Source organism: Maniola hyperantus, chromosome 19, assembly GCF_902806685.2.
Source record: "Maniola hyperantus chromosome 19, iAphHyp1.2, whole genome shotgun sequence".
NCBI lineage: Eukaryota > Metazoa > Arthropoda > Insecta > Lepidoptera > Nymphalidae > Maniola > Maniola hyperantus.
Window position 1 is genome coordinate 4,691,402 of NC_048554.1, and position 21,054 is coordinate 4,712,455.

A 21,054-nucleotide genomic window follows, 5' to 3' on the forward strand; every position below is an offset into this window, starting at 1 on the left:
AGTACCGGCTATTCCAGGTGAGATAGGTTTTTATACCTATTTCTCCTATAAGTAGGTTCATTTACTCAATCCTAATGCTGCATGGAGCCATCTAAACCGTCAGAATCTACCAATTTTTATTGAATTTTGAACTCTACAATTCCTAAACTTATAGGTTACTTTCCCGTGAAGATTAAGGCTTATTCTACTGATATTTCCTGTTTCAACTACATAATATTATATAATTTAAAAAACCGACATAGTATTACCAAGTGGCAATGGGCAGGGCTCGTAGTTAGAGAAACCAATTTTGTATACAATATACGGTCCCAAGGTGCTGGAATGGCGACCTCGCACCAGAAAGCGCAGCGTTAGAAGACCCCCTCTAGGACCAAGGTGGACAGACAAATCAAACGATTCGCAGGGAGCAGCTGGATACGGGCGGTGCAAGACCGTGGCATTAGTCAACTGATATTTTCTGTTTCAACTACATACTATACTCGTAGATGTATTAAGTAGACTGCGGGTTTCAACTCCTCAATTCTGATAATGGCTACAGAAACTGTGAGATCCAATGATCTATCGCTTAATAATGAATAAAATATAATATAGGTGAAACCAAACTCAATACTAAGGTACTTTGTTTTCATATGATACTTATTTGAAATCTTTTATTTTAATACGTGTTTTCATATTTTGAAAACACGTATTCTCTATGCCGATAATGTAAATTCCAATACTCAAATTAATCCAATTAAACGCTGTTCAGCCGACATTCGTCTTTTGTTTAGTTTTCTTTTGTTGCTCCAATTAAATACTTGATTCCAACGAGTTGATTAGCGTTTTCCAGCTTGGCGGAGTTAATGTTTTATTCGGATAGCAAGTCATTTGTTGCGAGTTAGCGAGTGTTCGGATTAAATCGTGGCTATTGTTCAGACTTCAGGCGATTGCTCAACTCGTTTGCTGGAATCCTTAGCAAATAACATTTTCCATCCTTAATCCCGCAAATTACTATTGCGCTGGAAGCATGTCTCATTAACATCGAAATGACGTCAAAATGACGTCATTTGACGTATATTTAAGTAAAAATCTACTGCGGTGAAAGCATGTCTCATTAACATCCCAATGACGTCATTTTGACGTCATTTGACGTATATTTAAGTAAAAATATACTATCAGCTTGAAACTTCAGTCTAGTGCTGAGGTCACTAAAATAGCGGCCACGCGCATTAGCAATTAGCGGGATTTATTCCCATCAATCAGAGGTGATTGCGATCGTGACATTGTAGCTGTCATTCTACCGCAATCGAGCAGCAGAGCTTTTAGGGATAATCTCCAAGCATACGCTTGACAACAGCTCGACCAAAATCGAAAACCAAAATAATAGAAATATAACAAAGATAGGATAGGATACGCTCTAGACAGATTTTTGTCGCGTAATGTATCTGTAAAGTTGAGAATTATTAGCCTCAAGCAGAGATAATATATTAACAATATATAATCTCTGCCTCAAGTCAACGATAAATCACTCTGATACAAACATTTTATCTGTCACTCCAGGATAGATAGGGCCTAAGGAGCTAAAAGATAAGAGAAGGGATCATCGAATTAAACGCTTTCGGTCCCGCATCTCTTTTGTGTTTTGTCTGCCTTTGTATATCTATTAACTACTTGTTTAGCATTTAGCATCTAAGACAATGTCTCTTTCCCAACGGAAATCATTTATTGGAATCAGCGAGGGGCCGAGGGCTATGTAAATGACACCCAAGCTTTAGCTAAGCGGGGCTTTAATTAAATTTTCAACTCATTTGGCAAAGTGCTTTGCATGGAATGTTGCTAAGAGATAAGTCCAGCAATTAAACTAGATTATTGACCGAAATCGGCTTCACTGTTATTACTTATTACCGTATTTTCTTCTATGTAGTAGTAAAGGCGTGAAGTACCTACGGACATATTTTGAAGTTTTACAAATAAGTTACCTTCCTACAAATCTAAAGTACATTAGATAATAGTAACCAGGATAATTTACTATCATCAATAGGGTCTTGGACAGTAGTAATACGTGATTTTTTGTATACCGGCAGTTAAAATCATGATTTTTATTTATTTTTAACATGAACGTCACGGTGTACAACCCTTCGCTGACCGGTTTGACTATACCTACTAGCCCGGAGTTAGAAAGTCGGCGGTGTAGCAACCCTGTGCCTCGGAGAGCATGTAAAGCCGTCGGTCCTGCGCCTGATCTTTCTCCGGTCGTGTCGGATTTCCGCCCCATCGGGTTATGGAAGTGAGGGAATAGAGAGTGCACCTGTGTTTGTGCACAAACTTGTGCCTATAACGTGTCCCTCCAGATCTGCAAAAAATCACGTCGATCCGTTGCTCCGTTGCGACGTGATTGAAGGACAAACCAACAAACAGACACACTTTCGCACTTGTAATATAGTGATAGTACATTTTTTTGTTTTGGAACTTCATTTTCACAATTCTTGTGGAGCAATTACATTAGCGATTTTCACAAAATATCCTACCCAAATTTTCTTCTGTAAGATAAATGATTTTGTTGATTTAATTAAGAGAAAAAAGCCCCTAAACGTATTGCGTCTGGCCTCTAAGTAGGTTTCCTCAGTGAATGGTCCCTCGGAACGGCTTAAGGTAACAAATTGAGCATTTTATTATTCGTCCCCTCCTAATAGTATTACACCACCAAGAGAGAAGTATATACTTGTCGAATACATTTTATTATTTCACTTTATGAATTAATAAAATTTAAAAAAAAAAAAAAACTAGCTTATTCCCGCGACTTCGTCCGCGTGGACTACACAAATGTTATACCCCTATTTCACGCCCTTAGGGGTTGAATTTTCGAAAATCCTTTCTTAGCGGATACTTCCGTCATAATAGCTATCTGCATGCCAAATTTCAGCCCGATCCGTCCAGTAGTTTGAGCTGTGCGTTGATAAATCATAGTCAGTCAGTCAATCGTTTTATACGAGTAGGCAGGTAGTTTTGATATTTAGAAGAAGATTACAAATGAAAAACGAAACGTGTATAAGATGGATTTATGTTGATTCTGATTAAAATTATGAACCTAACCGAAAGGCCAAACGGCCAACCTTACGTTAATATTGGAGAGTGGTTTTTTACAGTTGCTCTGGATTCAGCATAACTTTATGAAGAAAAATATTTTTACAAATAATATATTATTTTATTTTGCCTGCAACTGGATTGAAAATTATACATTAAGCTTTCCGGGAATAAATTATTCTTCGATAATAATATATTCTACTAGCTAATGCTCGCGACTTCGTCCGCGTGGACTACACAAATTTCAAACCCCTATTTCACTTATTGGTTGAATTTTCAAAAATCCTTTCTTAGCGGATGCCTACGCCATAATAGCTATCTGCCTGCCAAATTTCAGCCCGATCCGTCCAGTAGTTTGAGCTGTGCGTTGATAAATCAGTCAGTCAGTCACCTTTTCCTTTTATATAATACTAGCTTATGCTCGCGACTTCGTCCGCGTGGACTTCACAAATTTCAAAACCCTATTTCACCCCCTTAGGGGTTGAATTTTCAAAAATCCCTTCTTAGCGGATGCCTACGTCATAACAGCTATCTACATGCCAAATTTCAGCCCGATCCGTCCAGTAGTTTGAGCTGTGCGTTGATAGATCAGTCAGTCAGTCAGTCAGTCAGTCACCTTTTCCTTTTATATATTTAGATTTAAATTACATAAAAGATGATGCAAGCGATTCTCTGTTTCAAGAATAGAGCAGGCATAACAACACAACATAACAAACAATAAAATAAAAAAACGAATACTCAGTCTCGATACTCACTTTCGAATTCTATTATAGGTCTTAGTACCAATGAGTTGGTTAAAATAATATATTGGCAACATTTTCTTGTTTCTGCTTTCCAAGACCAAAACTTTTTTGACAAATATTAGGCTAGTGACATAACGGAATTTCGCCAGCCAAAAATCTGCTATATTAGAAAACCTTGCTTATTCATAAATCATAAAGTTTTAATAATACGAGTACGTGTGGGGGTAAAACGGATGTATTGTAAAAAGGTAACAGATAGACAGACATACAAAGGTACACACTTCCAAGTTAGCCCGCTTCCATATTTTATTTATTTATTTATTAGACTACGTCATCACTTGCCAGATGAGATTGCGGTAAAGCTAACTTGTATCTCAATAAAAAAACATTCGCAACTCTGTTGTCTGTCTGTCCGTTTGTCCGTCATGTCTGTCAAGAAACCCTATACCTAGGGTACTTCCCGTTGACCTAGATTTATGAAATTTGGTAGGCAGGTAGGTCTTATAGGACAAGTAAAGGAATAAATCCGAAAATCGTGAATTTGTGGTTACGTCACAGAAAAAAAATATGTTCATGAACAAATATTAGTACTTTCAATTTTCAAAGTTAGATAACTATACCAAATGTGGTGACATATGAAAGGGCTTTACTTGTACATTCTAAACCAGATTTTTATTTATTTTTATGCATAATAGTTTTTGATTTATCGTGCAAAATGTCAAAAAAATACGACTGTAGTACGGAAACCTCGTCGCGCGAGCCTGACTTGCACTTGGATGGTTTTTAATATAATAATTCAATATGTGTCTATTTTCAGAGCCTCATTTCTATCCGTGTGTGTCCGTCGTCGGGTGCCCTCAGATGAGAATCTCAACACCGATTATGCGCCCATACAGCGGTACCCTAGGTAAACATTATATTTTCATGATTTACCTTAAAGCTTAATTTACACGCATTAAGTAGTAGTAAATTTTTACTTAATTTTAAAGACCCATCCCGAAGTCGCCCATTGTGCGTAAATAAGTTTTCAATTTTTCAACTATAGGAGAGATGTAATTATAGTTCCAATTATTCTATTTTACCAGGTTTGGTCAACCCAGTCCAGCTCCGCCCGAGGTGTGCGCATATGACGCCGACCTGGAGTGCTCATACTTTCGCAGAAGGCCACGCTCGGTGTGCAGCCAACCTGACCCCAAACGCTACACGTGGATGCCAGAGGATGAAGACTTCACCCGCATGGAATGGCCACAGTAAGTTCCAATATTTTAAAAGAAAAAAAAAACAGCCAAGTGCGAGTCCACTCGCGCACCGAGGGTTCCGTGCTACAGTCGTATTTTTGGATATTTTTCACGATAAATCAAAAACTATTATGCATGAAAATAAATAAAAATCTGTTTCAGAATGTACAGGTAAAACCCTTTCATACATACCCCAATCTTACTTTGAAAATTGAAAATACATACTTTGTTCATGAACACATTTTTTTTGTGATAAAACCACTAATTCACGGATTTCGGATTTATTCCTTTACTTGTGCTATTAGACCTACCTACCGACCAAATTTCATGATTCTAGGCCAATGGAAAGTATCCTATAGGTTTTCTTGACAGACGACGGACAGACGGATAGAAGGATAGACAGACAACAAAGTGATCCTATAAGATCTTGCACTTTTGTGAAAATTTATAATTTTGCTTTTTAAAATTTATAATTTTAACAATTTTTGTAAGTATGTTTATGTTAGTTTGTACTCGTAGTTTAATTAGTGTAATTGGCTTTATGGCCGTTCTAATTAAATAATAAATAAATAATAATAATAATAATAATAATAAGGGTTCCATTTTTCCTCTTGAGGTACGGAACCCTAAAAATTTATTAAAAACTGTACCACAACGTATTAAAGTACCTACTCAAATGTTACTTCGATGCCTCATGTGGGGGCATTTGAACTGAATGCCCAAGTGTCAGAAGATCCCGAGATAACAGTTATCATGGCATGCACAATCCTTGAAAAGAATCACCATTTCATCGAACCAGGTCGTGGTGATCCACGAACAGTACAATATCTCTCTTTTTTCGGGATATTACATTTTTTTACATTTTCTTCAGCAGTAGACACTAATAATTATGACAGAAATAGTTAAACGAACATCCATTAGGAAGCACTTAATTCATAATTCATAATTCATAATTTTTTATTGCAAAAAATACACGTGAAGTGGTGTTACAATATTTTTTTGGAAACAGTGTATTACCAAGTATGGCGTGCAATGTTATTAAGTACAATAATGTCAATAATATATACCTAATTTAAATAAGTCATCAATAATTAGTATTTAAAGGAGAATATTGAGTACGAAACAAAATAAAATATTGCGATTACAAAATGTCAATTATTAAAATTAATAAAATATTATTTAAACAGACATCAAAAGTGGAGAGAAGTATGTCAACATGCTGTCATTAAAATTATTATTAGTTATAGTACTTAGATTAGTAATTGTTAACAACAAACACTTTATCCGCCAAATTATCGTTCTTTGAAGTTTAAGAAGTCATTAACCGAGTAAAAACAATGAAATAATAACCACTCGTGTAGCTTCCGTTTAAATTTAGGAAGTGTCATTTCTTTCATGGCCGTTGGTAGATTATTGAATATTTGAATCGCCATACAAAATGCATTTTGTCTATATAAAGTTAGTTTGATTCTGGGTACAAGCAGTCTATCTTTATGCCTTGTTACTCTTTGTAGAACCTGGCCATGAGTTTTAAAGTATTCGGGATTCTTTTTGACGAAGATACAGACTTCCTTAATGTAGATACAAGGTAGGGGTAATATCTTAAGTTCTTTGAACATGGGCTTACAGCTATCCAGAAAGTGAGCGTTACATATAGCACGAATGCATTTTTTTTGGACTTTAAAAATTCTATCTGCATCTACTGAGTTTCCCCAGACAACAATTCCGTAACTGAGTACAGACGACACATATCCATAATACGCGCATAGCACCGCTTCTTTACTTGACACTTGCCTAAGTCTTTTTAGTGCATACACAAACTTTTCTACTCTATTGCATAGGTCATTAATGTGTTGTTTCCAGGTGCAGTGACGGTCTAATGTAATGCCTAAGAATTTAATTGTGTTGACTTCTTCAATGATTGAATTATTATATTGAATCGTTATAGGTATTTCCCTAGCTTTTGTAGTTCTGAACGCAACAAATTTAGTTTTTTCAATATTAATCTGTAGATTATTATTTTCGAGCCAGTGAACTACTTCGGTAAACGTCTGATTTATATCTGATTCAAACAATTTTTCATCTTTGCATTTAATAATTAAGGTAGTGTCATCGGCAAATAATAAACAATGATGCTGGGTAACGTTTGGCAGGTCATTTATGTAAAGTAAAAATAAAATAGGTCCTAAGATACTTCCTTGTGGAACTCCAGAACAGTTGGCAATAAAAGAAGATTGAGCGATTAACTTTTCGCCGTTTATTATTTTAGTAATTTTTGTACACTGCATTCGGTTCCTAAGATAGCTTTGAAACCAAGCATTGGCGATTCCTCGTATTCCATACTTATCTAATTTAGAAAGCAGTATGTCGTGATTAACAAAATCGAATGCCTTACTCATGTCTAGAAATATAGTAACTATTGGTATTTTATCATTTATACTTTCAGTGATTAATTTGGTTAGATTGAAACATGCCTTAATTTTAATGATAATAATATTATCATCCCCGAATTTCCATCTTATGCAAAGGGCTTAAATTCGAACTTTTAATAAGCCCTCTGAAAATCAATTAGGTACTCTAAAGCGATATTTTACACAATGGCTCACTTTGCTATGTAAATTTCAAAGGTAATTTTAGAATACTTAAGTTGAACGAAAGTATAAGTGTTGAATCAGACGGACCACACCTTATCGGTAACAAAGTGGTAAGTAGATGCATTTGACGATCCAAAAGTACTTGTAAAAGTTTAATTGAATAAATAAATATTTTGACTGATTTTTCCGAAAGAACCACACCACATTCACAAGTCTTGTGAATTTGCGTTTTCGTAGTCACAAATTACTAAGAATGGTAGGGTAGTCACGATAAGGTTGGTTGTCAAGTGCGAGTGCCGTTAGCGGTTCTAATTCGCTGAACGCTATCGCATAATATGGAATATGGACATTTTAAGAGTATGGAAACCGTTAATGTTGGCATTAACAAGATTATCTTGAGATTACAGTCATTCTGTTTCGGGGGTCCATAGTTTTCTCTTCGTTCAGCTTCACGTACTCGAAATTCGTTCAGAGTGTCAGGACCTCCTTCAAAAATATTCTAGGGGTACAGACAAGACTGCGTGGAGTCGGGCTGCTCAGATTTCTTTCCAGGCCACGTTTGACCTAAACTTATGCATTATTCATAAACGTAATATTATAATGATTTAATAAATTCTGAATCTTTAACCTAACGAATGTTTAGCCGGTAAACTGTGGATTACCTAGAAAGTCTCAACATTTTCTACAGCTATTAATCTGAGAAACAAAACAATATTTGACACTGAAGCCGTTTCAGGCAGGTAATCGCGGTTTAACTTGGTAATCTGATTTACGCGTTCCATACAATTTCGTGCCTAGTAACATTTTTTTTTCACTATGGTGTGGCACGTCTTAAAGTTCTCTAACGGTCAATATATCGTTAGGGATTTCTTGCTGCCATTTAAATAGTTTAGTAAGCTTTAACCTTAAAGACTTTACTCTTAATGGAATTAAATGTTTAGAAACGCTCAGATTAATTTATTTATTCTATTTTCAACTGTAATAGGCATATTACAACCTACTTTGAGTAATAATATATTAATTAGTCCAAGGTTTTTTGCTGGGCGTTAATAAGTCAGTCAGCTAGTCAAGAAATTTCATTTTATATACATACTAGCTGATGCCCGCGACTTCGTCCGCGTGGAATTAGTTTTTTAAAAATCCCGTGGGAACTTGGCGTTTTTTTTTAATTTTTCTCTCCGTAAGAACCATCCGCGTACTTACCTACTTCAAGGAATATTATAAAAAAAGAAATAGCGAAATCGGTTCAGCTGTTTTCGAGATTTGCGATCGGCAACACATTCAGCGATTCATTTTTATGTATAGAGATTTGGATAGTTTATGAACAAAACAGTGTTACACACATAGGTACAATATGGATAGCAAAATAATGGTTCGAAAATCGGAATGTACCTAACCCTTCCGGCCCATTATACCTAATACTCAAGAGGTTTGATAATAATCGACACGTTAATTATCTTGTAGTAGTAGTAGGTAAACGCTGTGACAACCTAATGTCGTGTAAATGTTAATCATACATGTAATTAATTGAGATATTACTATAGGAATATAGGTAGCTAATCACAAATCGTGTATCCAGTCATAATTGCGTAGGTTGTATAGCACTTATCAAAGTAAATAATTATAATCCACATCCGCTCTCCTGTTTGGGTGGGGTGGTTTTCTTGGAAGCAAGTTAAATGATTGTTATTTTTGGGTATGATTAATATTAGCCCCACCTAATCATAATATTATATACAGGGTTGGCAAAAACGAAAACGGGTGATAGTACTGATGATTACTGATAAATTATAATGCAACAAAGAAACGCGAAAAAATATATAAATAAATCCTATAATTTTGCACGATAAATTGCAAATAATTGCAAATAAAACATCTGACGGACGCTAGAGGTCAACGAACGTTGCGTAAGTAGGCCACATCGAAGTCAATGCCGCGGCGTAGGCGGTTCATTGACCTGAGTTTTGCACGCTATACATTGCGGGTTTGAAAAATACTAAATCACCAAAACTACAAAATAAGCCAAAAGGTTATTGGTTTTGGATTGTGTTAAGGTAGCATAACAATAACGCTAAGTTTTGCTAGCGTTCTAGTTACACCCTATATCTATCATACTTATAAAAAGACTTGTAAGTATAATAGTAGGTATGTTTAAGTATCTCTTCAAAAACCAAATTACCACTCTTGGGTTTGACATTTGGCACTTTTTGATAACGAAGTCGTGGCCATCACCTAGTAAGAACAATCATATAGGTATGTACCTACTTAAATGGGATTGTCCGCCTCTCTTTCAGATCGGTAATAGAAGATAACGCGGGTTGGCCGCAAAATTACAACGTCGACCAAATCGCGTCTGTGAGCCGTGGAGGCTCTTTACCTAGGCCCCCTTCGATAATTCCGTAAGTATTACAGTCTTCTTTTATTTCTCCGTTTATAGCTTTAGGCGGATTTTTAAGGTCCCTCTTTGTATCGGTAAAACTGTGCCAGTTAAACTATTTTAAACATGTAGACTGCATCAAGAGCTAAATGGATATCTACTAAGTACAGTACACGGAAGAAAATTTTGTACAGCAGCCTTTACAATGACGATTCGGCTTTGTTGAACGTTGTCTCTGTCACTCATACCTATGTGACGTTTTATCGGTCTCAACTACAGAGGCAATGCTCTACAAAACAGCTACCTCAGCTGCTAGCTATCTAAAGGTCGATGTACATTATTTTCTGCCGCGTACTGTACTACATAACTAGGTACAGTAGTACCGTACCTGTAATACAAAACATACCTAAGTATTATTCATGTATCTACTTTAAATGGCCCATCCGTTTAAACGATTTTGATATTGCAACTCTGTACCATCCCGGAGACAGACAGGCTACTTTTTATCCCGGAAAATCAAAGAGTTCCCACGGGATTTTCAGAAACCTATATCCACGCAGACAAAGTCGCGGGCATCATCTAATGATTAATATTTATTAACCAAACCATTTATGGTTTGGTTAATAAACATAATTATAATCAATAATCAACACCCGAGTAGAAAAAAGGTAAGCTATATTTAGAGTTCTTCAGAACTTACGCAAAACTTTTTTATAACCATAAACTTTTCCATTGAAGATTAACCTTTAGGTAGAACTTAGAAGGTCGTCGCAATTTATGAATAGAGCATATTATATTTATATAAGCCCTTTCTTAATAAAAGTTCACGTACGATAAAAAGTTTTAAATGTCAGTAATTCAGGATTAAATACTATATAATAATATCACTTGGTTTCGAAACGGCGTTGTACGCTTAATCGTTTGGGGGTACATTTCGGTTGGTACGATACTTAAGATATATGTACATTGTACATAGGTCATTATTATTATTATTAAGCCTTTATTTACTTCCTTATCTTTATATACAATGTTTTCTTATAACTACTCGTCTATCTGATATTATTTATTTTATAACTTTTTCGCTTAATCTTATGTTAGTTTTGTTAGTATAATTATGTTAGTATAATAATTAAGTATGTGTTTTGTATGTGTGAGGTTTACCTGTTGTAGGTATGTAATGGTAGGTATTTAATAATTATAATATTAATTTACAAAAGTTACAAAATTATTCTTTTATGTGAGTAGGTATTCTTTGTAGTGTCCCATATTTGGGTATAAGGCCTTATCCATGGGTCATACCTACATAATATTATTATGTAAAAACAACTACATTTTGTACTTATCTAATAACAAGTCTTACATAATACCGCCTGTGTCTTCATACTACGAAACAAAACCCATATTTCATAATAATATTTCAGCCCCTAATAAATTATCTCGTATGGTCCCTAGAAGCAATAACGCGCTAACTGGACCCTGTGAGCAATTAGGCAGCAGACCATTAACAATCTCATGTAACATTTAGGTATCTATCATCCTATCCTTCGCTGACCTTTAGGTAAGTTTATTTAAGCACTCATGGACACAAGGTCATTCGGAAACACAAAATAAGGTCATGTCATTATAAACAACCCTCAACCCTTTACTTTCATACTTAATACTAGCTTATGCTTGCGACTTCGTCTGCATGGACTACACAAATTTTAAACCCCTATTTCACTCCCCCAGGGGATGAATTTTCAAAAATCCTTTCTTAGCGGACGTTTCCGTCATAATAGCTATCTGCATGCCCAATTTCCACCCAATCCGTCCGTTTGAGCTGTGCGTTGATAGATCAGTCAGGCAGTCAGTCAGTCACCTTTTCTTTTTATAGATTTCAGACCCTTATAAATTATCTCGTATATGTGTATGGTCCCTATAAGCAATAACGCGCTAACTGGACCCTGTGAGCAATTAGGCAGCAGACCATTAAGAAACTCATGTAACATTTAGGTATCTATCATCCTATCCTTCGCTGACCTTTAGGTAAGTTTAGTTAAGGACACAAGGTCATTCGGAAACACAAAATAAAGTCATTTTACTCGCCATTATAAACAACCCTCAACCCTACATACTTAATACCAGCTTATGCTCGCGACTTCGTCTGCATGGACTACACAAATTTTCAACCCCTATTTTACCCCCTTATAGGGGTTGAATTTTCAAAAATGACAGACAGACGGGCGGACAGACGGACGGACAGCGGAGGCTTAGTAATAAAGTCCCGTTGGCACCCTTCGGGTACGGAACCTTCAAATCAGAAAAAGTTAGAAGGTATGGAGATAATTCCTTTTGACTTGAGTGGCAAAAACACGTTGGTACCTTGCTGACGTAAGTCCTAAAGTAATTTTCCCACGTGAGTTCTCAGGCTTTTATTACTTAGGGTTTGCAATAAATCGTCCAGAGGAGCAATTACACAGTTTCTGGCCGTTCAAGCAATTAGGATCGCACCTATAACGTTACGTTTTATCTACATTCATCTCATCTATTGCTTTTACGCTAAGATCTACAAAGTTACATGTTACATGGACGTACAAAAGTTTGTATAATTTTTTTGCAACTTTGAGACTACCTATTCTGTAGGTATCATGTTCATAGGCTCTGAATATCTTTATAAAAAAATCGAAATCCGTACTAATTACTAATATTATAAATGCGAAAGTGTGTCTGTCTGGCTGTCTGTAGGTCTGCTAGCTTTTCACGGCCCATCCGTTTAACCGATTTTGACGAAATTTGGTACAGAGATTAGAAGGAAGTTATGACTGTTCGAAAATACGACGAAGCGCTTCGAGAAAATGTACGTAGTGCCCCGTCCTTTAGTTTGGCTCATCTTGGGGGGAGGGGGGGGGGGGGGTTGTTCCCGTGCCCCCTGATATAATATAAAATATATTTATAAGGGTTTAGGGAACGTGTTACTAATTAAGGTAGTCGGATGTTTCAATTTACGTTTAATTTCTAGCTCTACGTAATATTAAGTGTGTGAAAATGTTTCAATAGCTGCCCCGCCCACACTCCGATACCTCCGCCACCCCCACCACCGCCTCTCACCATACCACCGCACAGGTAATTAACTAGCGTCAATAGCTTAACTTGGCTTTAACTAAGGCTGTATCCCCCATAAGGCGAAAAGTGAGCGGCTGTTTGCTTCTAGTCTACCTCTATAATTTTTTAAAGGACTGTCCATACAGCGCGTTATGTACGCAGTTTGCAGCGTTTCGCTTGACAACTCATTCAGTAAGCGGCTGATTCGCAGAGAACGATGCGAAAAGTATAAAATAATTATTAATAGCTACGAGAATACTATTTAAACTGACATTGAGCTACGCCGCCGCCGCGCCGCTCAGACTCATCCAGCGAATAATCAGCCGCTCACTGTTTGCCTAATGGGCGCACGGTCTAAAGCGTAGCCGCACTATGAGCTAAACTAACTTAGCTTAACTCACGTAGCTTCATATTTCAGTTCATACTGTGAACTATAAAGCTAAACTAAAAGAGCTAACTGAAAGAGGGTTTGCACGATCCGATTATTCCGGCTAAGGTAAACCATCTGCCTATTTTCACCCCCACTGCGCTAGTTTTCGGTGCGAACCTAAATATTTAAGCTCCATAGCTTAGTTTAGCTCGCATAGTTTGTTGCACGTAAGCTAAGCTATTTTAGTTCATGGTGTGGCTTGCGCTCTTAAAGGTTAAGGATCACGTTTTGGATAAATATTAACAAGACCAAATTCTTTTTTTGATGGTTAACTTTAACGGTAACGTGGTAACTACTATAACCGCCTGTTGTGCGACAAGTCTTAGTTGTAAAGGTTATTTCACACTAAAACTGCAGATCGCCGCAAAAGGTATACTGAATATGGCAATTACGTCATTAAAACAAATCGTAGTATATAGAGTAATCCCTGCCCTGATATTATACTTTTTTTGTAAATGTACCTACTTCATATAATACGCGACAAGGCTATAAAAATCGTTAGATATTCTAATGATTTTAGAAAAACTTTTCTCTAAAATCATGTAAATATGAAACGTTATTTAAGCTTAAATATTTAATTAATGATCTTATAATTTTAGAACATAATAAAAATTTTAAAATTTGCACCCATTTTATTAACTTACTTGCTCTATTTTCTATTCTTGTAAATTACCTAGTAAGTATTTATTGCGAAATAAAATTACTTAATATTGAAGTGCACTTAGGTAGATACATCATTTCCATAATAAGTATCCTTCTTGATCACTAACTTTAATTTTAGATCACGGTTTTGGATTCCATTTTTTTACAATTTCATTATTGGATTAGATCCAAAAAAAATCAGTAATTTTAGTAATTTTCATTTTCATTTATAATCAGTTTTGATTTTATGTAGATTTCTAGGCTTTTCCTTTTACTAATTTGCTAGCTATTTACTTTTTCTTGCAGAGTAGGTACTTCAAGTTTTTCTCTTAGTAGTTAGTACCTATATCAGTTACCACATATTGTTCAGAACTAATACTATTCATCTCTCTCTTTCAGAACTAAACACGTATCGTTCGCTCGCTCGCACACGTTGACCACTTTCGACGACTCGGTCATGCCGGCCGCAGTGAGTGGACCTCGTTTTAGGAGAGACTGTGAAAGACTTATCGACGGGCGTGTGGTAAGATCTTTGCATTAACAAAATCCATACTAATATTGGAAAAAAAAACTAATTAATATTGGAATTGACATATCGATACCTCTGGGCTCAAAGGTCGTAAAGGACATTTGGTCGAAAATGACTTTTTGACACTGCTTTACTCAGTTTTTAATTCTCTATCGATCTGTATATTCCGTTTCACGAAATTCGTAAAAAAAATGCCTTTACGACCCACATAATTTGGCACGTTAAACAAAGTTTACCGTGAAAATATGGGTGTAAGTAACACTTGGTTACCAGAGTCTACTCCTTTTGGTAGTAAAGCAAAGTATAAAAAAAACCTTTGGGCGTAACATACAAATAAATTTTTAATTGTCTTATACGACCTTAGATGGTTAATATGATACCTCAACATTTTGGACGTAAAGGACATCACATTTACAAATTGTCTTGTACACCCTTACAATTTAAAATAAAAAAAATGAAAGCGTCCTTTACTACCTAGTTTCATTTTAATAATGCGCTTTCATTTGCGCCCTTAAGGGCGTAAATAAACAAAAGTAGATGAGGAATAGTCCCATAAGTCCTAGAATATACTACCTAACTTGATTAGCCCTATTCTTGGCAGTGTGCATTGTAATGCACAACACACTTTGAAAAAATCCTGACACTACACGAAACCTTTTTTAATTTTATTTTTTTAATATTGTATTAGTTCATACACTACTAAATTACAAAAAAATATAAATGCGTTATTTGAAACATCATATTTTCAGCAGAACCTAAAATGATAAACTGCATGTCGGTGTCTGCGCGAAGTAAAAATATTGATTTTTAATACTATTCTTGTAAAATTTTTGAAATAACCATACAAAATTATATGAACAACAATATTTTATATCGATAAATGTCAATATTATAAAACAATTCCAATGGTTTTATGATGTCATTTTTACATATTATGTATCTTTAAATGTACACTACTCGTTCGACTACAAAAAGCGTTTATTACAAATACTTCAGATTGGCCAACATATTAACATCTTTCACTGTTATCTAATATAGGTGCTGGCTCAGCATCAATTTTATCATCAATTTTACATCTTATCAAGTCTACGTTCACCTTTTGGTTCATTGTATATCATGGACTTCCGCAAAGTAACGCCTGCTTCGATAGAACATCCTAGAATTTTGGAGGAATTATTCGAGTTTTCCAGTGATTTCAAACTTTTAATTTCAGACTAAATTATATCTATGATAGTACTAGCACACCAAACAAATTTACACATCTCACAGAAGTAAATAGTAGAAATATTTTAGCAGTAAATAAGGATATTTATAGGAATTTACATGATTGGTCTCAGAACTCCTGTAAGATGAACATAGAAAAAAGAAGTATAATTACTTTTGGGCATTTTTTATTTAATATAAATGACTTTTTTCTAATTAGGTTAAGATACCTAGTACAAGCAAGTGCTTTATTGATCTTAGAATTAAAGTAAGTAAATTGTAATAAGAAAGATTATATAAATACTGTATATTTTAATGTATATAACGGGTACATACCACACTTAATTTTTGTTTTTATTTGTCGACATTTCAACCCAATTGCACGGGTCGTGGTTACAACGGGACTGCGGTGCTGCGAGAGATGAAGTTCGAGTTGTCAAGGGCAGTAGCGAACTACCCTCTTTCTTGTTCTTTTCGCTGGAACTTCACGAGCTGTCCGGCAAAATATACACTCACAGCGTCACTATTAACTTTCGATGTCGTTCGATGATGTCTTGATTTGCATAATTCTACCACTGGATTCTACATACCTACTTGCTAGTTTAAAACCATCCTCACGATTGAAATTCTGGTGTTTGCTAATTTCAATCGCTTCGCGCACTAGTCTAGGTATATAGTGGACGTCTATGGAGAGAACTCGAGGATTGTGGAGTTCAATCCAATGTTTTGTGCCTGGCTGTAGAATATGCTCCGCGATCGCAGACTTCTGAGGATCGTTGATTAGCACCGCTTTGAAATGTTCTAATACCCGAGTTGCTATGGGTCTCTTCGTTTGACCAAGATAAGACCTCCCACAGCTGCAGTCGATCTTATACACACCCGGACATTGGTATGGCAGACGATCCTTCGTTGATAGCATCAAATGGACAATCTTTTGTAAGGAAGTAAACACGATCTTAATGTCATGATCAGTTACTCCTTTTACAAAAGGTAGGTAGGCCATCTGTCTTTCCCGTACCCGTACCCGTTAAATACATTAAAATATGTTGTAGCTACTTGCGTTAAATGACGAAATAAGCTTAAAATCATTAGTTAAATACTTTATATTTACCTGTTAAGCTAGTGTGAAAATGGAACGACACGTAAAAGATTTGATAACGAATACAGGGAACTTCCATGCGATTATGAGCTACTTGAAACCTTGAACGAAACAGATAAAGAGGATGATGAAGAAAGTGAGAAGGAAGATGAATAAATAAATCATCTTATGTTTATAAAGTTGATTTAAGAAACAAGTGAAACTAATTATAACATTATATAAATACTGACAACAAAGAAGAGAGTGGATAAAAAATAGTTAGTTACCAAAATATTAATTTATAAGATTTATTGTAAGGCTTCGTGTTCAATTCCAAATAAATGATCTCGGTTTGATTAGAAAAAATACGTTTTATTTGAACAATATGTTATTTCATTATTATTTTTAGAGAAAATATAATAGTTTATGCATAGTTACATACAAAATTACATAATGCGTTTAATACTTAACTGTAATTATTATTTTATCCTTACAGAATACCTTAGCGGGTGACCCTTAAGAACCTAAAAATTATTACACATGTCGGTTATTTCCTTATTTTGTTCAGTTTTGTGCAGTAAAGTAGATTTACGCCCTTAGGTAATATCATAGAATGATAATTTGTAGGGTGTAAAGGACATTTATTTTCAAATTTATGGTCGTAAAGGAAATCTATTTCAGTAAATACAGCACTAGGGCAATTTTTGAACACTGCCTTAGAAAACACTATAAATTCTAAGCACTTTCTTCCTAGGTTTCATTTAAATAGCTAAAGAAACGAAGATGCTAGAGAAAAAAGAATTTTATTTTTTTCGTTTTTTGCTTCTCCTGAAAAGTAGCGTTTTGTCCTTTACGACCTTTGCGCCCAGAGGTATCGATATGGATCCGGGACATGGTCGCTAACTATGGGCCACATAAGAAAGCTCAGAGTCTCTCAGCGGGCGATGGAGAGAGCTATGCTTCGAGTTTCTCTACGTGATCAAATCAAAAATGAGGAGATCCGTAGGAGAACTAGAATTACCTAGACAGCTTAACGGGTTGCGAAGCTGGAGTGGCAATGGGCAGGGCACATAGTTCGGAAAACCAATAGACGTTGGGGTCCCAAGGTGCTAAAATGGTAACTTCGCACCGACGGCGCAGTATTGGAAGACCCCCACAGACTAGGTGTACAGATGATATTAGACGAGTCGAAGGGTGCCGCTGGATTCAGGCGGCGGACATAATTATCAGGCGCCATATTATTTATCAGAAAAAGCGTTTTCGGTGGATATTTAAATAATATATTTAAATAATATGTAATGGAGCGTATACATTTTCTATAGATTCCTCCGATACCAGTGATTAATGTAGATCAGTTATTAAAAACCTGTCAAATACCTTATTGTTTTTTACAGCCAGAAAGCAAACCCTACGCAACGTTACCAGTAATTTTCCAGCCTTTTCCGCCCTACCCCCCGTACTTAGCGCAAGCACCGGCGCCCATTCACTACCCGCCGCCCATGACGCCACTACCTGCCCACACAGCGCCACCTGTGCAACGGCAGACGCAGATAGACGCACCAAAAGTTGTTGTATTAGGTAAGCTCTCTTTACGTGTTCTATTGTTTTTATAAGTATGAGTGTTCTAAAGCGTTGTTTGATTTTATTTCAGCCTTAATTTTCTACAACCCCACCGCATCCCACCGAAATAAAATATGTCACCCTAACCAGTCACCTGGATGCCTGGTGCACTTGTGCCAGATCTTTTTTCACGCTCAAATTGTGAAACTCATTCCCTTCAGCGGTGATCTACTAGATTTCAACATGAAATTTAATGGGGTAGATCAACAAATTCTTGAAAGTTATTGTTCATTGGCAGTGGTTACCTCCTAACATCAGATGAAACGCCTGTCTGTTTGTTCGCTATGCATATAAAAAACCTTTTTATCGTAAAAAATGTACCCTATCTACGGTGTATTACTGTCCTGTGATATGTAACCAATTTCAACATAAAAATAAGAAGCCGTAAACAAAATTATTCCAGATACTATAAAGAAAGGAGTAATGCGAACTCAAGCAACCCAGACTGAAGTATGTTTAGGAAGGAAACCACATCCGCCTAACTATTTATCATTGAGTCCAAGAACAATTAAAAGGGTAACTAATTTCTTATCTCAGAATTTACCTGAAAAACATTAAAACAAAAAATCGTTCTTTGTAAAACATTTCTTTTTAAATTTTCAGGTAAAAATGGTAGCAGCGGGAGTTCAAACAAATGGTTATACAGTGGGTGTGCGTAGATTAACAAAATCATTTTCTGAAGTCTGTGGAGATCGATTAGCAGGTCGTGAAAACCAAAATGATGTTACTGTTGCAATAGAAAGGTACTTACTTACTTACTTTTACTTACTAGGAACTTACTTATGAATATTGCTGATAGGTACCAAAGCGGCTTAAAAGTTCTTGCTCATGTTTAAGCTTGGAGAGTCATAATGCACGATGATAATCAAATGTTTCTGACGCGACTCCTAGAAGTGGTAACTAGTCATACTAATATAAGCAAACGTACGAAGGCAATTACAATATAGACGCACCTAAAAGCCGCGTCTCCGTCGTCACCATTTTTGTCTGTAAAAGCAAAGCTAGTAATTTATTATTTTCAGTACTTAGGTACATTTCAATATGTCTTGGTAGTTATTAAATTTGGTGTTTGCAGTATTATTGGTACGGAGCATGAGAAACTTCATAGAACCCAATCAGAAGAACCCCCTAGGTCTCCACGATCACCCACATCAGTAATGCCGACATCACCATTCATGCAACGAGGAGACTCTGACGATGTAACGTCATCTTCCGTCAAATCAATAGCATCTTCACAAGTAGATAAATCATCAGAACTTAGCGCATTACAAAAACAAGCCCAAGAGTACTTCCAACAGAATTTCCAATTCATTCACGAAAGCGATAGAGATGATACCGTTGATGATGACATAGAAACACTTGAAAAAAGCATGGCATTAAATCGTAGAAACTTAGAATATTTACAGCAAGAAATAGCTAAACAGGCTAAAAATGAACGGTCACTTAGATCGATTTTGTCCAAAAGTACTAGTGATGCTTCGCAAAAGACAATAAACTCTTCACATGGTCTATCAAAAACTTCTACTTTTCAATCTGAACCTTCAACTGAAACTTCTGCCACTACGACTGATGATAGTGAAAAGAATGAAAAGGAAATAATAATTGACTTTGAACCTAGGCCAGATGATGAAGCAATACCGTTTACAACATTACGTAGGAAAAAAGGAATATTGCAAAAAACATTATCCGAGGGAGAAATATTATTGGACGCGTAAGTATTAAAATTAATAGCATGCTAGAATGATTAACGTATTTTATTTTAAATTATAAAACAAATGAATATTTTAAATACAGAAGAAAAAACGAAATAAGCGGTACCACGGAAGGAGTCAAAGACGCACCCATAATAATGTCTACTAGTCAAGAAAATATGTCACAGGAAAATCGTGAACGGGAAACTGTATATAGACAGTACATTGTACAAAATTACACTCAAACACCTATCAAAGACGAAGGAATTTTTGGATTTGAACCTGACGGTTCCTTCAGGTATATTTTTATGATTAACTCAATTTGTGATATTAGAAAAATGTAGCTGCACACTTTACATTTTTGTACTATAAATATATCACCCACTGACTGGTTAATGCTACTATGCTTTTGTAAGTCTACGAAATAAAGTGATTTCTTTCTATCAGACCCGTATTATTATAGATCACTGATCTGATTTTTGTTCTTGATGAATTTATTAACGCTATTGAGTGATTTCACTTTTTTAATGTACATAATATTAATGCGGGTTTGAAACTTCTAAAACATTGAATGCTCATTCATTCTCATCTATAAATCTCTCTTCGTAGTTCTTCCGACGGAAATGCACCATACGAGGACTTTCATGAAAAATACATTAGTTACAAGCATGAACCATTTAGAATTCGCAGCGTAAGTTTTGAGGAGAAAACTGAACGTGTTGATAAGGAAGAAATTCCTTTAGAAAGGCAAGTATTTTATGCTTG

General features: G+C 35.7%; 1 protein-coding gene across 9 annotated transcripts in view; it reads left to right on the top strand.

The window, feature by feature from the left end:
• The window catches only part of LOC117991468 (mucin-4), a 211,884-nt gene that overhangs the window by 177,858 nt on the left and 12,972 nt on the right, over positions 1-21,054 (top strand). For 5 of the 9 annotated variants that reach the window (XM_034979066.2, XM_069504837.1, XM_069504840.1 and 2 more), the window contains exons 5-15: positions 4,624-4,713; positions 4,892-5,056; positions 9,933-10,037; positions 13,052-13,117; positions 14,568-14,691; positions 18,373-18,556; positions 19,002-19,114; positions 19,202-19,341; positions 19,674-20,309; positions 20,393-20,587; positions 20,899-21,036. In XM_034979066.2, coding sequence (XP_034834957.1) covers positions 4,624-4,713; positions 4,892-5,056; positions 9,933-10,037; positions 13,052-13,117; positions 14,568-14,691; positions 18,373-18,556; positions 19,002-19,114; positions 19,202-19,341; positions 19,674-20,309; positions 20,393-20,587; positions 20,899-21,036 — 1,956 coding nt within the window. The remainder of the gene's footprint in view (positions 1-4,623; positions 4,714-4,891; positions 5,057-9,932; positions 10,038-13,051; positions 13,118-14,567; positions 14,692-18,372; positions 18,557-19,001; positions 19,115-19,201; positions 19,342-19,673; positions 20,310-20,392; positions 20,588-20,898; positions 21,037-21,054) is intronic. The other 4 variants (XM_069504841.1, XM_069504842.1, XM_069504844.1 and 1 more) reach the window with 3 other exon arrangements.